Consider the following 20,317-nt stretch of genomic DNA (forward strand, 5'->3'; position numbering starts at 1 on the left):
AAATTCACTCCCTCCGGCAGATTTTCTGGCGTCTGTTGAAACACACAAGATGATTTTTGGAACATTCCCAAATCACGAACGCGATCAGAATATCAGGTTCAGAACAAACGTGTGGGGTCAGTGCCAGCTCGAGTGCATTCTATATCATTATCAAAAGGGGACGTACGAAATGTGAAAATAGAAGATTGCATTTTTACTAGTGCTCTCAGCCTTTTGGATATATCTGTTAAATCTGGGTGGAGTGTGTTGTGTACCTAAAAAGCGTGTTAACTTAATCTTTTTACTAGACAAATAGTCACACCTTGCCATGAATAAAGAAACAGTCTTGTTCCTTGGAGATGAATGTTGCCTGAATGTTATTCTGAGAGTTGCATCATTCTTTGTAAACAGGCCACAATTTAAAGAAAAAGAGCAATGTTTTAGAGCAGCAGTGTAACACACATCAATTTCCATCAACTGGATGAGTGATGCACACATTCTTGATACTTTAACCTTTACAAGTTTTTAGAAATGGCTCAGGAAGTTGGAGCAAAAGCATAAAGGGGTATGATTTAGCCTAACTGTACTGCACCTCGTGTTCTTTCTCATCTCAGAGGTGGGACATCTTGGCCTAGTAACATTGTCATGGACGATCTCAAGTGAGCAGCTCCTTATGCTCTGAGAAACATTGGACCTTGAGAACGAGCCACTACTTCAGTAAACCATTGATAATGTAACAATGATATCATTGGGGCCGTACTGAAAGAGTTTTTATGGTCTCCGAGGACTTTCACGCAGTGGCGCAGAAAGAAAGAAAACATTTATTTTCGTTTTGGGTGAACCTGTACAAAACTCAGTTTTTTACAGGCGACATAAGCCTCACAATTAATAAACAGCTAGGTGAGCATCTGAGAATTGTGTTTCACATTTTAGTCTAAAGAATCTATAAAGCCTCTACTTGTATAATACGAACAAGAAAAACAACTCTCATTGACCCTCAATGTCCATCAGAAAAACCGTGGAGTTAGTTTGCTGGGGGGAGTTTGTTTCCAGACTCATTACACATCATTAGCATTCTGACAGCATTTGCATTCAATAATGAGATGCAGTATAACTTGTTTACCGGTTACAGCGTTTACACTCATTTATCTGCCCAATCTTAAATTTCCATCTGGAAGTGCAGTGTTTCTAATTATTTCACCACATTCATAATAGTGAGCAAAATGGGGCGGACAATAAAAGGGCAACCTGAGCCTAATCACCAATTTCACAGTGAACTAAAAAGGACGTGGCAGTTATTCTTCAAAATAAAATGACATCTTCACTTGTCTTTTGGGGAGGAAAGTTATTAAGATGAAGGGCGATAGAGGATTTCATTTGATTGAAATGAAGAGGCCTAATCTCGCTAATGTAATCTATCCAGCCTTCGGCTCGCTTTCGCTCTGTGTGTCAGGCTCAGAATGGCTTCATTTTCATTCAAGTGCCCAGCGTGGACAAATGATTGCTGTGTCACGACTGCATGTTATGCCTCACGGTGAGTGACATTCTCCGATCCGCACTTCGTCAACACACCGCTCTTACTCATTCATTTTATGATTTACATTTGATTTCAGTCTCCGCAGGACATTTTTTATTGCATTGCTGTTAAGTTCACTACCTATAGCTGGAGCAAGTTTCAGAAAAATTGCTCCCTTCAGACCTTTTTACCAAAAAATCTCAAAGGAAATTTTAATCTGTGATCATATTTTAAATGTTAATTTAAAGCATTGCAACAACTATCAATTTATTTTTAAAACAATAATGAAAAGGATCGTTCAGGGATGCATGATATCGAATAATGTAAAAATTAAATAAAAAAATAGTGCAAGATAGAATACGAAATATTATGCTATATGTTTTAAGTATGTAAAATAAATCTGAACCACATTAAGATGCACACACAAATAGTAACATTAACGCTGCCAGCCCTTCTGCTATCTGCCTTGAGCTAAAACGTTGACCTTTTCAACAAACTGTTGCAATATTCATGTTGTGTTATGCACAATTGTGATATTTTGTTAATTTTAAAAAATATTGTTCAGCCATAGTTTAAATCTCTCTTAAGTACTATTTTAATATTATGAAATAAGGCTCTCATGAGCATTTTCACTGTGCCTGATGCTTCAAAGTAATGAAGTGTCAATTAACCAACAGTCATGTTTCACTTTTAATTCACAAACATTGGCTTCAAGCAACAAGGATTTCTCACCAAAGTCTTTTGGTGAAACCTCCAGTACAGTTTAGTTGGTGACAATGTAAACGTATATTTTAAGCAAAAGGATTAGCAAATGAACAGTGATACTTCATTAGGGCAATACTTCCCATATTATACCGCCCATATTGTACAGGTTACAGAAATGAAAATATCCCAATACATAATTTCACTACAGCTGTCTCTTTTCTGTTATATTTAATAATACCAGATGACCATCGATCAGTAAGGTCTGACTGATCAGTTGTTGACAAATGAACCAATACATGTGTGACACATCAATCTCACCGATGGTACAGATGACAAAGCTTTTGCATGACTTCACAGAATTACAGGAAAGTGCGACAGGGTCGGTGTGTGAGCCAATTTCGTAGGGTGTGTTTAAATGTGTAGGTGCCAGACAAAAGAGTACATCTTGTTTCATCTTCGATAAATCTTGTCTCCAGAAATGTATTGCAGGCCCACAGACTTGAGATAATGTTTCATCTGATAAATGACTTCGAAGTTGTGTAACAGAGTATTGATTTGACGTTTTCTAACATTTGTAGGACAAAGATTGATAGTCATTAATATCGTTTTTTTTGTATGTTCCCTTTTTAGTTTTTGTAGTTTTTAGTGGGTTTATCTATCATCCCCGGCGAACTTTAATTGACGTGTAGTATCGAGTAGAAAACTTTGTGGTTTCCTAAAAAGAAGGTTCATTTTGAATTTCCTTTGTATCACGAGAGCATTTCTTTTCAGCCATGACGCTTGTGTCCTCTAACAGGATGAGTGCCCCGTGGAGAATGTCTCTGGGGTCTGAGCGTTTTTCTCAGAGAGACGTTAAGCCCCGGGTGACCAGCAGGGTGGAGAGGAGAGATGGAATGACCAGCGGGAGAGTCTGCGCAGTGGGTGAGGAGTGGAGAGATGGTTGGCTGGACTGCAGCTTGTCACAGGAGTCACCCTGGCATTGGACTTTCTCACACAGTACGCCGGTGAAACCCGCTGGACACTGACACCACTGGTGGTGGTGGCACACGCCTCCATTCTGACAGCGCAGGAGCATGTTGTCGCACACCCGAGCTGTGGAGAGCAGAGAAAAATAGGTGAATGTGCATTGCTTCCCTCTTGCGGCAATCTCCACCCATCAGGAAACATTGTCCAGGGGAAAAATGTGCTTCTATCATATTAATCATCAGGCTTCTGTGTGTTTGATTGCTTATGATGGGGGCTGGAGAGACACTCAGGGGTTTCTTTTAAAGAAACGCTGGGACGACAGTCCCGATGTAATATTGCAGTAGTGATATGATTAATCAGCGAGTATGTGGTGGAATTCGGAGCATGAAATATATCTTTGTGACATTTTTCAGTATGGGAAAGAAATTGAAAACACAGCGGTTGACTTTTGGTGAATCTTTCTTATAAAGCTATCAATGAAAGTTCAAAACAAAAAACTGTGCAAATTGCTTTATATATGCAAACAGGAACTGAGAGGTTGTTCTTCCATGCAGAACAGTACAATCAACATCTACTGTTTATGAACCTTTCAACATTTCCTGTTGATTTTCTTACCTGGTTGAAAGACGGATCCATCTTTTAATCATTCGGAAAATGAAAAACAAACATACTTCATAATTACATTTTGCTTGAGTTTTGTTCATTTCACATTTCTAGTTAAAATTCCAGACGAACAGGACAGAGGTGTGCAGTGAACGATATGACATGATGCAAGTCAACCACAAGTCACTTTAATCATCATTCTCTTGACCTGTAAACACGATCTTTAGTGGAAAAGAGATGATTGCTATTGCATTGTACTCCCTTCCATTATTGAGGAAAATATTTGCTTTGGGAGCAGAGACAGGACTATTTGCTCAGAAACTGAGTGTAAAAAGAAACTGGGTGCTTTCTTCATTGAGATGGATTACATCCAGGTCCTCTGTGAAGCAGGGACAGAATAAAAATGAAATAAAGCAGACGCAGAGATCCACATTATTGATATAAGTAATATGATGAAGTAATATATAATGCCATACTGGAATGATTTGGCTAACAGCTAATTTTAGTATTTTCACTCTAACAGTCAATAGCATTTGTGCTGTTTTCTGTTTGTGGGGAGGGGCACTTTTCATGAATATGGTACCAAATGGGGTCTGAAACTTTTTTACACGTTTTCTTTCTTTTCTTTTCAAATGGTGGGTGAAAGCAGACGCTAACCTTCAGAAAATGTTGTCAAACTGCACATTAGATTAGGGGCAGTCAATTCAAAATATTGTGTAAAAAGCTGAGAAATAGAAGGAGATTATTTTATCATACTGAAGAAAGACATACATTTTGGAGGTGTCACAAGTTTTGTGGCAAATAATGCGTGGGTTTGCTCGCAAAATGTGGGATACAGCGACATATTTCTATTATAAATGTACATACTATATTAAAAATATATACTATATAAAATATATAATAAGAGTATAAATCTATATACCGTTATTGATATTTGTGATGTGTACGAGATATTATCTTGCAGCAGAGGTCAGAGAGCGTTCGCTTGGCCTAGAGAATTTCTCATTTCTCAATTTTCTAATTTCAGCACATTGTGCAAGCCCCGAAGGCACGAATGTTGCCGTTCCTGTTTGGGCCTGGAACATCTGAAAAATTGTCTCACAAAGGAGGCCTATATGACTGTAAAGTACTTTCTTGGGAGAGGAAGACCTCTAGGGTAATTATTATGGTGGAAGAACCACCACAGTCACTGCTGCCTCCACCGTCGACACAATGTAAAGCAGTGGCTAAACGTAAACATACTTAAACAAGAGGTGCTTCGGCTGGCAACAGATCTAAAGAAGATTCCTTAACTAAGAAGATGGACGGGTTGTCTGCAGAGTTTGCTCAAATTAAGTATTTGCTTATGAAGTTACAATCGGCTGAGAAACCAATCCCTTTGGCTGAAGCTCCCACGATGGAGTCTCCCATGTCGGAAGAAGATGCCATGTCGGTGACAGCTTCTCACAATCAGTTTTTTGTAGAGGAAAAAGAGGTTTTTGCTCTCGGGTCTCCCATAAGGACCCTGAAGATATCAGAGGTGGATCTACAGAAGGTTTACAATCAGAACAGGAGGTGGTGAAGTGAGCCCTTTGAGCTGCATTGGCTCGTTTAGGCCTTGATACAGCTCCAGTAGTTACAACCACTACTAATGCTTTTTTCAGAGGTTCAACTCAACCTTCTCCTCTTACTATGCCACCATCAAGAGATTGTATTGATGAATTACAGAAGTGCTGGACTAACCCCTTAATCACTTACACACCACACTAGTGCAAGAAGAGCATTGGCTACGATGCAAGATGCTGACACTTTTGTCCTCTCCCCAGAGGAAGTGTTGAGAACTAATGTCTGTTGCCCTCACCTACAATGTCGAATTACTGACAATCTTCTCATATAGGCTTATAACACAGCAGCGTGTATGGTTCGCATTGGCAACTCTCTCTCCCATCTAATGTTGGCATTTTCCCAGTCTCTCCAGGCTTCAGGAAGTGATACTACATTATACATTGACTTGGGAGAGGCTTCGTTATAAGCAGTTGCATTTATGACAATAGAATTGGGCAGGCTTATGTCAACTTTCACACAGACACGCCGACAAGTCTGGCTTGCGCAGTCTCCTCCCTGTAATTCCTGGACAGCTCTTTGGCCAAGATGCACAGCAGACAATTAGCCCAGATTCCAGCTGGATACGACTAGATAGCAGTTTGTGGATCTAAGGAGGGTTCCACTGTCCTGCCTACAGTTCCAACTGCCCCCTAGAGATCATAGAGACCTGAGGGTCCGCGGCCGGCTGTTGGAAGTTTTTCTCATCAGCAGCTCAATTACTGGGAAACAAAAACCTCAGACCCTTGGGTTATAGCGACCCTATCTCAAGGGAACAAGCTGCAGTTCTGATGCCGGCCTCACTCTTTCAGTGGGGTCAGAACGACAACAGTTTCAGACCCAAAACATTCAGATTTGTTAAATCAAGAAATAAAACAACTCTTAGAGAAGGGTGCCATCGAACCAGTAAAAGAGTCAGAACGGCTCGGTGGGTTTTATTCAATATACTTTTTAATTCCAAAAAATATGACAGTGTAAGACCTATATTCGACCTTCATTCCCTAAACAAATTTCTGGAGAAATTACCGTTCTGCATGTTGCGAGTGACCGATGTTCTCCAGGGTGGGAAGCAACAGCACTACTTCACCATAGTGGATTTAATGGACGCCTACTTCCATGTTCCAATTGCTCCACAACACAGACCATTTCTTCGTTTCGCAGTCCAGGATCAGGTCTATCAATTCCGAGTACTTCCATTTGGTCTCTCTCTATCCCCAAGGGTCTTCATCAGGTGAATGGCAGCAGCATTGGCCCAAGGGACTACAGATACTCCCATATCTGGATGACTGGCTTCTGTGCTCCTACTCTCAGGAGCAGGCTACGACGGAAATTGGGCAGCTGCTCTCCCATATTACCAATCTGGGCCTTATGGTGAATTTCAGCAAGAGCAAGCAAACTCCAAGTCAGTCAGTGGAGTTCATAGGGAATATCCTGAACTCACAGTTGATGAAAGCTTCACCATCAGAACAGCAGGTGAACAGTATTGTGCTGCTCCTTCAACGATTTCGAAGTCGGACCAGGCTTTCAATCAGGTACTTCCTGAGACTCATGGGTATGATGGCAATAGCAGCAGCCCTTCCAAAGATGGTTGAACAGTTTTCACCTGAATCCCAGTGTGCACATGAACAAACTGATCAAGGTTTTGGAGCAAGGCCTTCTCGCGTTGAAACCCTGGAGAAAGAGATCATATCTGACCAAGGGGGTTACTCTGGGCAGGATTCCCTCAGCAATGGTGGCCCAATGCCCTGGTTTTCCCTGGCAGAGAGATCCAGCCCTTTGGGGCAGGATGTTCTAGCCCATGACTGGCCAGACCTGTTACTTTCCCCAAATACCATTGATCTTGGCATCAGTTCACAGAGTCTTTCAAGGACACCACAGGCTACTGCTAGTTGCTCCCAACTGGCCAGGGAGACCCTGGTTTCCAATGCTGTACAGGCTCGTAGAAAGGGAGCCCTGGAGCCTTCCGAATAGGAGAGATCTGCTATATCAGTTAGGAGGTCAGATTTGGCACCCGAAACCAGACAGGCTACAGCTGTGTGTTTGGTCTCTGAAGGGCCAGAACCACTTCTGAGGAGCTGTGATCAAGATGTGCAGGACACCATATTGAACTCTAGAGCGCCTTTCACTAGAAGTGGTTTATAGGTGGATGATGTTCTCTGATTGGTGTAAGGGGCAGACAATGTTGCCGGAGCCATGTCTGGTCCCTTTAGTGTTGCGTTATCTTCGATCTCTGCTAGATGATAATCGGGCAGCCTCTACTTTTTAAAGTCTATGTGGCTGCAATTTCAGCACATCTAGTAAGAATAGATGGTCAGCCATTGGGAGCCCATGCCTTGGTTACTCAATTCCTTAGAGGTGCAGAGAGACCTTCAAGGTCGAATACACAAGAGGATTGTGGAAGCGGACTTTTGTGTACAGTAAGAGCTCTCCGGAGCTACATCAGAGCCACAGAAAAATCAGACCAACTTTTTTTTGGAAGCACTGCCTCTGGCGGTCATTCATAACTCATAGGAATGTAACTCTCGTTCCTTCCGGTAGCTGTGTTTCCATTACCCTTCAAAATGCGCAAATTTAAATAGCGCATTGAAAATATGAACAAGCAGATCGGATCTTCAGACATCAGAACACAGCGTGTTTACACATGTCAACATCAAGTGGCTTCCACATCTGGATATCTGATCCGATCTCTATAGTTATATATATGCATTTTGTTTCTTTTACACTGTTTTCGTTGCTGTTACTTTTAGTTCATATATTAAAACATGCAGTCAGATATTGCATGTTCCTTTTATTGATATTTAATTTAAAGGGATATTGTCTTTGTATTTGTATTTTATATTCCTTGATGTGTTTTTTTACGCAAAGATAACATTTCTTTTAATTTACTCACCCCCAGTCCATCCAAGATGTGGGTGGCATTATTTTTTCAAGAAGATATTTATGAATCAATGAAAGTCAAAAACGTTAATATTTTCAGCATAAAAGTAATCCATGCCCCTTGTGACGTTAAACTGGCATCATATAAAAATAATCAGTTGATCTGTGCAAAAAACTGAACACTATTATCTCATCTTCAGATGAATTCCAATCGCACTCATGTGCCCCACGCAATTAAAAGGGCAGATCCTTTGTAGTGCGAGTTCTGGAGGGGGATGAACAGCTGTTTTCATAAATGTAGCCGTTTAAATCATACATAGGTGCTGAATGCTGCATTAAAAACAACACAGATCTCCTTTATCTGAGACAACCATTCACGTGGTGTACCCTTCCAGCCTTTCAAAGGCACAAGACGTGTTTTGGAACGCGACATATAACGTGCGCAAACCAACTACCCGTGGTTGTGGATTGCCGATTATAACGTTGTAAATAAGATACGTTTTCTGGACAGACCAATCAAATAGCTTTATAAAACGTCAGTGTTGTTATGAATATTACATTTGTATTGAATGTAACAGCGTTTTGGAGTTAAAAAATGTGGCATCTCAGGGCGTGCATTCCGCATTTGGCCCGTGGGCTGCCAGTTGACTAGCCGTTAAGGAATATAACATTCTGATCAGAAGCACATTTACACTTGTCTTTTCAATGTGTATGTGGACAACATCCAGATACAGGTCGCATGTAAATGACAAATGTAAATGTAAACTGGCTCGCTCTGCCAGTTGTGTGGGTGTGCTAGGTCGCCCATCACATGCAGTGGCATGGATTGCATTTGCACTTGCGGTTCGCTTTACCTTCTGACCTAAGAAAAGACTGTGGTGTGAACCCCTCTGAGGTCTGTGTCTCCCTGGGAGACATATGTACTGTATCGCACCTACCTCGAGCACACTGACTTTTTCACACTCGAAGAGAACAGGCAGCTCTTGACTAGAGCAATAGTGGCACCCGCATACAACAGATCTATCTGTTCCCTGACAGGTGTAGGAAAAGGAGACCCGCATCGGCATCAGAAATACAAAAAAAGCAGTCTCTGGCAGTCACAGGTTTATAATGTCACAAAGTTTTATTACCAATATTGTCTGGATTATAATGGAAAACACTGTTGTTTCTGTTGCGCAAGCGCATTTTATTGCCAGTTCAAATAAATCTGAAACTCTTGTCTTGTGTTCTTTTGATATTAGCACTTATTATCTATGGCCTTTTTTAACTTGTAAGTGAATCTCATATGCTCAGGAGTGTTTCGTTTGACAGCATCTCTACTGTTATTTTGTTTTCCCTTGTGAATGTCTTTCAATCTTTCTTTTGGCTTGACTGATGGTTTCCCCACTATGTGGTTTATCTGCTCAAGGGATTATTTCAAGTCTCTGAAATCAGTGTACATAAATGTACAGCTGTCACCGTCTTTCCTAGCTTTTAGGTTTTTTTATCCCTCTCTCTTAAAGGGATAGTTCAACCAAAATAAGAACTCTCGTCATTTGCTTATGTTTTATAGACACAGATTATATTCAGGTTTAATGTAATAAATTAGTCTTAAATTAGAACAAGAAAGTAGTTATTATAAACTGTTTGTAAAAACCGTTGCTAGAGGGTGCACGATCAATACAACAACAATGGCGTAGCTTGATGATGCTTTGAGGGAGCGTGGAATGCTGAGATCGGTTGTCTTCAACTCCACCGCTGATGGCCATCAATCAGACGGGAACGAGAAATCATGTTAGTGAATGAGGTAAAGTAATAAAGTTTTATAAATGTTGCGGATAATTGTGGTCCATAAATAAGTGACTGCTCGAAACAAGCTAGTGGCTTACTAAATGCTAGACACTACTTCCGCATTTGTCCACGACACTGTTAACATGCGGTTTCTACGTCAGTAAAGGCAGTAACAAAGGGTAACGCGGACATGACACCATTCACAGGCGACTGCACAGCCCTGTGTTTTTTTCTCAAGATTTACAAGTGGTTGGAAACATTTGAGATATTGTAAGTACTCAGCTGAACAAAATATATAACACTGGCTCTGTACCTTTAATCGAGTGTACATCTTGAGACAAAAGAGGGGCAAGTTATTTTAGACCCTCAAGTTGCCCAATTGAGAGCAAAATGCTTTTATATTCAACCCAATTCATGTTTGTTGCTTTGTTTTCATATGTTCGGTGTCATTGATATTACATTTTTCCAAGCTAGTTTCCAATAGCGTTTTGACTGGTTAATGTGAATGTTACTTCTACTGTGATGTTATCGGTCACACTTTTCATGTGGCGGTCAAAGCAGGCAAACCATATGGGATAAGCTTTAACGTTGTTGAAGAGGTTATCAAAGTACATGGAGAGTTTATCAAATGACCATGATATCCACAAGGTTATCATTAAACGCAGCTGTCCACTGGCTGCTCACAAACAGTAGGATAGGATCTGAAAGCTGTGGCTGTGCTACAAACCAGCAGAAGCTCACAATCCTCTGTTTTGTTCTGCATCTGCTCCTGACAGAAAAAGGAGCGCTCTCTGTCAGTCAGAATCAGCAGGGGTTTGCCGAATCCTTCAGCATTTCAATCCGCTTGTCTTAAATATGACAACATTAACGTCCGTAAAAGCAGCCACATCTAAGCTGTTCTGCTATAAAGCTTTGTTTACTGATTATACACATCTCATTGTGATATTCAGCAGTGATTCACATAACAGTTCTTGGACAGTGTGCTGAGTGTTGGGTTAGACTAATTATCGACACGATTACAGACTTAAACAAACAAAGACGATTTTTTGTTTAAGGGCACTTAAAGTATAATGGTAAAAGTGCAGTGATTGTTTTTTTGGTAGCCATATTTTTGCAGGATAGAGATCTTACCTTGATTTCGGTTGGCTGCTCCAAGCGAGGATGCATTTGGTCGAACTTCGTTTAAACAAAAGATATAGAGTTATTGTTGCAATTAATTTATTCATAGTATTCAGTAACACTGATAAAATCTGTGTTCACATTCAGCTTTTACATTTATGCCTCGCAGTGATGTCAGACAACGATTACTATGGTAAATTATTTATGAATTGTCAATGCTTTGTGATTAGCAGACCTCAAATTTGGTAAATGAAAAAGTTCTGGAAATGTCAATTCTGTTTTCGCTGTTTTACATGCCGATGTTCCATATCTTTTTTAATTTGATAAAAAAAAATTCAAATCAAATGAAACTCACCAGAGTTGACAAGATTGCTTGGGATACCTGAAGTAAAAAGAGAAAACTCAGGTTAGCATGTAAGTCACATTTTTTTTTATCTTTCCCCTCAAGAATTGTTGACACTTTTATGGTGTTGGCCAAAAACACACATGAATTGAAAAGTACCTTTTTATTAACATCCAGGTATTTATGTTTTAAAATTCAGTAATTCTGTACAGTTGTATAAATCATTTGACTTCCTCTGCATCACATCCTTTTTAATTTTAGCTCATCAAATATCATTACAGATTTAATATTTAAACGGTTGAACCTGTGTACTTCCACTTAAGAACAATTTTACTAGTATACCATGCCTTATCGTGGCAGTGCAATATCCCAGCATGCAACTGGCTGCATAATCTATAGATTGGTGTGATGGTTGATGTTATATTTAGGTGTTTTCTGTAAATTGTGTGACCTGCCAGCTGTGACTAATCCAGCAGACTAATCAAGCCACATTATTTTATTGCCTTCCAAATAATTCAGACGTTTTTTGTTAAGAGAAAACACTCACTGTTTATCATAGGTCTCTTTACAGAGTTAGCGACTAATTTAAAATAGGCTAATTTAAAATTCTGCTCACCTAAGCTATGAAAGACAAGTTTGAAAAACAGGCAGAAGAGGACAGCTGGTAGATGAGCTTAACGTGCATTGATTAAGCCAACACGCATTTTATTCATCGCAAAAGTCCCGAACACACATAATTCTTTACTCCTCAAGCACCTGTTCTGCCCACATGGGACACAACATGCAAACAAGAACAGAGGTTCAAAAACCCCCCTCTGCTGGCACAATCAGGATCTTAAGAATGTGTTAAACATATTAAAGACTCCAGAAGTATGCTTCATGAATTGATATTTCACCGTTTTGTTTAATATGATACATTGAGCAAAACTACAAAGTTTGTAGAAAGGGAAGAAACTGAAAAATGTATTAATGTCACTGTATTAGATAACAAAAAATCTAACCAAGTGGAATTTACAAGCAAGCTGTGCTCGACCTCAGAACTAACTAAAAGTCGGCTTAGTCGGCTGTTCTCATTGTATGTTTTTCTAGATGAGTAGTCATTTTCCCTTCTCAAGTACATGGATGTCATAATGGAATAATAACAGCCATATGTTTTGACAGTAAGTATGGACATTTTCTTTTTTTTAATAAAGCGTTTAATTACTTCCTAGATATTGTGTATTAAATGCAGTAACATCTAGATATATTTAAGTATGACATAAGTGTCTAATTATTTTTTGGGGGCCACTGCACACAGTCCAACGAACTAATATCATTAGTCAATGGTATTTTTCTTACAGTTAGACAGTTAACAACTCATGTACCAATATGTAATGTCCTTTCCAGTCTTGTTTTACAGTTTGGCAAGAGATTGGTCTCTTATTTTATCTGTCAGTCTAGAGCTGGTGTAAAGGCACAGCATGAAGTTTTCTCGTTCACACAAATATATTCCTCTCTTCCCATCCCACCCGGCAATGACATGGATTTAATTTCCTGCTGAATTATTAGACACAGGGTCACATCCCGCGGTGTATCTACATACAGCCATATACCTGCCCATCTGTAGAAAGAGATACATTGCCCTTATGATTAAAGCAGAGGACTTGATGACAGATGAAAGCTATAACAGCTTAATTAAATTGTGCACTCTCAGCATATTTGTCTTTATACGAGAGCCATATGTTTAATAACCTCTCATGTAATACGAGCTGCGTAGGACATGTGGCGTGACACTGGATTCACATGCCTTAGTGGGGATGGGGGACAATACAGGAGGACAGGTATTGATTTCACAAACCCGCAGGGGTAATAACGTTGTTTTGATTTCATATGCAAGCCTTTTGCATTGTGAATTTCTTGCCAAAACAGGTGCTAATAATGTCTTTGATATAGCCGGTCCATGCTTCCCTCTGGTTGGCACAGATGTGTCCCGGTATTGGGTTTTTAATAACTGGCTGTCAGTCTGAGCTTTGGCCCTGCATTATGAGGGCCTTCATAACGGGGAGAGGAAAGGCTACAGCTATATTAAAGCCTTTCGAGAGCATGTGTACACATACATAACATTTTCTGTACCGCCACATAGACATGCGTACTTGCGGTGCGCCAAATCCAATATTGTCACGAAAGATCAGGCATGCATCGTTGTGTTCAGAATATAGAGAATATTCATAATGTGAAATATCAAAGTTGACGCTTTCCACCAAGCCGTAAAATGTCTCCGGGGTGTGACAGCATAAATTAAATGGCTTATTCTTGATAGTAGTGACTTATTTTTGGGTGGCCCTGCGCTAAGGGGGCCAGAGGCTTCTACCTGCACCATCTGGACAGTGGTGAGCCTCTTTCTGTCCCTGAGCTACAGTTACTGCCTTCATTAGATTTATTAGGGCAATGAGCCCCCTGCTTTGGGCCAAGAACTTGACAGATGTTCCACTACTCAATAGCAACATGGAACTATAGGAAATGATGGCTGCTGCGTCTCTGAGATTGGGAGAAGCACCAAACTAATATCTAAAAAAATGATTTTGGAGGTTATATGATTTGGTGGCAGAAGGGAGGCTGTGATCAACTATTTGGATGAGGAAGTAAATCAAATGAAAGTAATTTAACAAAACAAATCAAATTGTATTAGGAAACATGGAATCAATTAGCAGTGTCTCTTTTGTTGGGATATGGAGGCAGGGAGTTATGCGATATAATGCGTTTAAACCCAGACAAAGAAATATTAATTCTATATTTATAAACATATACACGTACATGTATACACATTTAGAAAATATTTACATGTATTTATTTACCAGTCTTAAGTAGCATGGGAACTTTGTCAGTAAAAGCCAAAAATACATTGTTTGGGTCAAAATGATATTTTTTTCATTTATGCCCCAAATCAGTAAGGTATTAAGTACAGATCATGTTTCATGAAGATATTTTGTAAATTTCAAACCGTAAATATATAAAAACTTAATTTTTTGTGAGTGGATGGCCTGCTACAGTGCCTCTGATTAACAACTTTAAAGGCGATTTTCTCAATAATTAGGATTTGGACCCTCAGATTCCATAGTTTTAAATGGTTGTATTGCCGCCAGATATTGTCCTATCCTAACAACCATACACCAATAGAAAGCTCAATTATTAAGCTTTCAGATGATTCGAAAAATGTACCCATACGTTGTCCAGGGTCACATGTTATGTAAACACAAACTTTTGGTCTGGATGCGATTAATCACGTTTAATGGTTTGACAGCCATAGTCTTTATTGATTGACAATTGGGTATTTCTACTGGAAGGCGGGACCAAATTGGACGATGCATTCCCTACCCTTTCCTTGTAATGGCTGTGGGCGCATCTTGTTAATATCCTATTATCTTTGGCACTGATCCAAGCGAAAATTTATTTGAAATGAAATGGTGGTCTGTAACAGATTTCAGTTACTTTAAACCTCAATGTGCATGAGCTTCATTACAATGTGCATGAGCTTTTGGTCTTCACCAAAGATTTGTATAATAATTAGGAGTGGGAGAATTTTTTGTATTCACAATGAATATTGATTAAATCTGCTAGCGAGTCGAATCGATTCTCAAATTTCAAAAATATATATTTTTAAACGTTACTAAATATAATGACGTGACGTCTTTGGAACAAATAAGTGAAGTCAACTGCAAGGTCGGTGCAGCACCCGGAGTGCACACCTCATGCGCAAGCACAGCGGAGCATATAGTAGCAGTAGAAAAAGAGAGAAAACCAAATACATTCAGCCCTGTAGGACTACACTGCAGGATAAATGGGGATTTTTTGGATGTTTTTTTCTGCATCTGCTCTGTGTAGTGAGTGAGCGACAGGGAGAAACAGCACATTCAATATCATTACTATATCTCAGGTTTTCCAAAACCTGTCACTGGTTAGACTTAAGAACATGAACATACTTCTGTAAATATGCACAGTTTGTTAGCCAGACGGATACTGCTCTGCTCTGCACAGTACAAACACACAAAAACTGGTTAAAAAAGCGTTCTTTTAATGTATGTGTATGATGATTTTGTTATACTGAACTCCTTGAAACCTTTGTATGTCGCTTTGGATAAAAGTGTCTGCTAAATGACTAAATGTAAATGTCATACGATGTGGCAATGTGTGGAAGTGACTGTCGTCGAGCACAGGGGTTCCCAAAGTGGGGGTGGCAAATAGGTATGGGCAAGTTGTGTTTTAAAATCCAGTCGATTCAATATCGATTCTCAAAAGCTGTGAATTCATTTTTGAAATAATTTGATTACATCACATTAACAACATCAGCAACCGCATTAGGTTAGGTGCAGCAAGTCAATTTACAGGACCACGTTAAACATCACCATATGTGCACGCAGATTATTGTTCAGCCTTTAAGTTTAGGATATTTTTATTTGTCGAAATGAAACATTGGTTAATATCAACAATGAGCAAATTATTATAAAATAATATTATGCTCGACTGTGTTCTTTTGTGTTGTCATTATACACGTGTTTGGATAGACCTAGTAAGTGCAACGTTTCTATACTTTAACCACCTCCGAGGATAGTGGGGGTCTCGAGTCACTGTTATTTTGGGGGTAGTGGGCTGAAAAGTTTGGGAACCCCTGGTTTAACATATAGCACTAATGAGTCGAATTACTATTTTGTACTTGTTTTAATGTCTGACAGCAGAATACATCAATGAGAATGGATTTACTGTGCACTCGGTTGTATACACAATGTGTGACAGTTCTAGAGTAGAAGCCAATGTAGCAACACAAGTGTGACTCTGAGCCCAAACGTGACGCGATGACATCTTCAATCTTAAATAGGCGAATTAGTACATCAAGAATCAATTCTAAATCGAATCAGGTCCCTAAAAATCCATTCTGAATCGAATCATGAGGGACCAAACGATTCCCACCCCTAATAATAATCTCCTGAATAAAGTTGACAATAGATAATTGGAAAATATGTTACATGAAATTCACTTCTTACTAATTCTAGTAGTTGTATAAAAACAGAGAAATCACACACGAGTCCTTTCATGAGTCGGCACTGGTTTACATTTTAGCTCTAGATTGAAACCCACAATAAATCTTTGTAATATGTGGTGCCTACAGGTTTTATTTTTGCTCTGGAAGTAAAATGTCATTCACAACATGCAACTGAAAAGGTCACATTTCGGCTCATGATGGAGGACTGTGCTTTCTCATAATCACGTGTAGAGGGAAACGAAGTGATGTACTCACATATATTGGCAGTGCCCTTGGGGATGGGCAGGTAGGAGCCCATGCTCCAGGCTCGGCCCTGGTAGTGTCTCTTGCACCTGGCGCAATCCGGACCCGTGGTGTTGTGTTCACACTCGCAGCCTAACTTCCCTTTGTCAAACACACAGCTGTTGGCATGGAGATTGCACTTGCACCTAGCATGGTGAACAACACAAAACATCAAAACAAATGGTAAATGTCAACCCGGGCTAATGTTTCAACGGCGGTGCCGCGAACAAAGAAATGGCCACGTTTGACGTCTTAGCCGGATCATAATATTAATTTCCTTGCAATGGGGGTTCGAGCCTCTTTGTGGCATATCCATTACAAACTCCAACCTTTAACGTAGACTTCCCATGATGCTTCGGAAGAGAGCTTCATTATGCCATTAAAACAGAGCTCATTTGAGCGTGCCCCTGTGGAGATGCTGAACAGAAGCGCAGGTCACATCTGTGACATGAAAGCTGTATGAAAGGCTCTCAGTGGTTGGGCTCGAATGTGAAAAAAATCAAGAACGATAGAAGCGGAAAGTCTATTGACACTTAACAGCACCTCTTCAAAGTTTCTCTGATGTCTGCTGAGAAAAAAAAACTAACTGTTGTTTTAGGTTGTTTGGTGAGCATTAAATATAAAAAGGCCTTATTTTTGCTCTGTAGTGAGTCGTGACTTTTGAAGTTGTGAGTTTGTCATGTCAAACACTACTTTTCTTTGGTCTCCCTGTAGGGGTGTAACGATATGCTCAGCTCACGATTCAATAGGATACACGATTCTAAGTTTTCGATAATGATTCCATTATGATAACATCATGATATTGGTCAAAATAATAAAATATGAAACTGACTGTTTTTTAGAAACATTTGTTATTACGTTTAAGAATTTACAATATTCAAGGTTTAATTCAACCATTTTTATTTAAACAAAAAAACAGAATACATATCTTAATGTTTTTGTATTGCGATATACGATACTTCTCCCTGATATTTTTAGGGAGGGGCATTTGTAGTTTGTAATCATAATTTGCTAGTTAGAAGGGCAATGAACACTTCGCACAATGAACACAAAGCGGCGTTTGCGGATGATTATCTCGGTTGTCACTTGAGACGAGTGGTCTCGCTTTCCATATCTACTCTAAATATAATTTGCAGTCATTGATTTTGCCAGGAGACAAAAGGTTACAACCGTGTTGTGTGCCTCTGACCTCCGTTTCCCAGTGTGATGGGCAGCGGTTAATGAGATCATTGAGCATTCTGGATATGCTACACCTCTCCGGGGATTTTGTGTTCGGTATGATATCAAGTCTGTATTTGTTTTTCTGCAGCGCGTTCGCAGGAGGACTTTTGCTCTTTGGAGAACCACAGTGGTGAGTACCTCCCACTGTGAACCTGAGACAGACATATTACAGAAACAGTCAGAAATACATCCATTCCAATTGACTTTCTACTTCTCGTGACATTGCACATCAATGATTAATAACTGCGGGAAAACTGCACCAAAATATTCTCAATTCCGCTTTAATGATGGCTAGCTGTAGACATGCCTCTGTACCTCGTTCGGCAAAGGAACCCATTTACGGTAACGTGCAATAAATCTGAGTGCTTCGATCTGTTCAGAGTCTACAGAATTGACTTTGATGATGATGATGATGAGGACGGCTATTTTGTTCTTCCTCAAGCCTACTTTTAATAGGACCGGTCAGTGTTTTAGTGAAGAATCCACTGAACTTTGGTGTATTGGCCTATGTTTTTGTGTTGATATGAATAGTCTGAATTTAATCATTCTGGAGGCAAATATATTCATCACGTGGACTGCCTCTGTAGAGCGTCATAAGTGTAGTCAATTAAATCTCTCCCGTATCTGTAATCTGTGGATGTATCTAAACGCCCTTCATCCAGATAGTAAAATTCCCTAAAGTGGTGTGCTTTGAGATCTGACCCTCGGGTTAATTAAAAACCAGTCAAAACTGGATCATCAAGCTTATGTCACAAAGTTCAGCGTATCCATGGCACGGCAGCGAGGGACGTGATGCTTTTGCCGTCGGCATTGTCATATTGAAATTGGAGGAACCGTCGCATAACATTTTGCAGGTACCACTGGGAGAAAGAAGCCTGGCACCGCAACCATTTGTGCTGGAAGAAAGATGAAAATCCATTTAATAGTTCTTTATTGGCCTTTTTTTCTGCTTGCACTCCCATAGTGGGCTTTGGCCATTATCTAAGAATGGCACCACTCAGTGACTCATTTACCTCCACGCTCCACCCGCCTGTTATGAATCGCGTATGTAAGTGTTTCGCTTCACTCGCTCGCTCTCTAAAGACATGGCTCGGGGCGTTGTGCACAGCGTCATTGTCTATTAGGTATAGTTCATAACTCATATTCATGAATTTTTGCCACAATGGGAATTCTACACACTCTGTTCAGATGAAGCCTCTTTCAATAGAAAATAAACTAACCCTCCTTTTTGTGGATGTTTCAACTGGGGACGTGCATGGCTTAGATTATGGAATCACATGATGCAATGCATTCTAAATGCCTGCCAAATAACCATTCCTCTCACATGCGGGCGTCTGCACTCCCATGCAACTTTACTGAGAAATATAAACAATGTTTGAAATTGATTTGCTAAGTTCACAGGAAGTAGAAGGCCGACTTTCATGTCGCTTCCTCTTGCTATGCTTCAGTCTGACCTTGGTTTCTCGTGGAATGTTGACAGTGTTAACAGTGTTTTTCCAGAATGACAGTCTATTCCTTTTCCCTGTCCTCTGTATGTCTCTGTATGAATGAATTCCCTACAGTATCACAATACACAGTGTTTACCATTGAGGCCATGCAACTGCTTAATGCATCCTTTATTCTCTGCAGACACCACTGTATGTATCTAGATATTGAAATATGTTAACAGATATAAGAGTCTACTTTATATTATTCATTAGCTGTTTATATTTTTGTGTTTGGAGTTGCTCCTTGTCTCTAAAATGTAGTCTAATAAAAGAATAATTGCAGTTTTATATACCATTATCTTATTTTTATTGTGTTTGAACTCTATTATCAAAAAAAGTGTTATAGAGTTATTACTTAATGGCCGTGGCAAATGAGACTTAATAGGACAGGGTTATTTTCAAGCCGATGTTTATCACAGCCTCATCCCGGTCCTGCTGTTTGCTATTCATCGTCTGTCTTATTTTGCATTGTTTGTAAGTGCCCTGAGGCTACAGCGGCTGTAATATGAAGGCTTATCAGACTACACTAATTGGTAATAGATGAGACCAAATTACCATTAGAAGCAGCAAGTTAATAAATGGTGCAAAATATGATACTATTAAAAACAAACCAAGGGATGTTCCTTGTATTCAGGGATGGAAAAAACACTCAAGTCATGATTTGGAATTGAAATTGGCCACACCCTACAGACTGAGTGACAGAAGTGTGAATTGATTACCTACTTAACAGCGCTAAATGGGTACGTATGGTTTTCTCTGATTGGGTGTAGTATGACTGCAATCCGGCCATCGTATGCCATGGGAACACTGTTTTCTGTTTTACTGTACTGGAATGTGGGCCAGTGATGTAA

General features: G+C 39.7%; 1 protein-coding gene across 1 annotated transcript in view; it reads right to left on the bottom strand.

Moving 5' to 3' along the window:
- Positions 1–2,180: 2,180 nt before the first annotated feature.
- Positions 2,181–20,317, bottom strand: part of ntng1b (netrin g1b) — a 52,018-nt gene continuing 33,881 nt past the window's right edge. The window contains exons 4-7 of the mRNA XM_079452838.1: positions 16,732–16,904; positions 11,472–11,498; positions 11,129–11,173; positions 2,181–3,292 (exon numbers count right to left, since the gene is read on the bottom strand). Of these exons, the coding sequence (XP_079308964.1) occupies positions 3,042–3,292; positions 11,129–11,173; positions 11,472–11,498; positions 16,732–16,904 (496 nt within the window). The 3' untranslated portion in view covers positions 2,181–3,041. The remainder of the gene's footprint in view (positions 3,293–11,128; positions 11,174–11,471; positions 11,499–16,731; positions 16,905–20,317) is intronic.

The sequence above is a fragment of the Barbatula barbatula genome (assembly GCF_947034865.1).
Source record: "Barbatula barbatula genome assembly, chromosome: 3".
In the NCBI taxonomy this organism is placed as follows: Eukaryota; Metazoa; Chordata; class Actinopteri; order Cypriniformes; family Nemacheilidae; genus Barbatula; species Barbatula barbatula.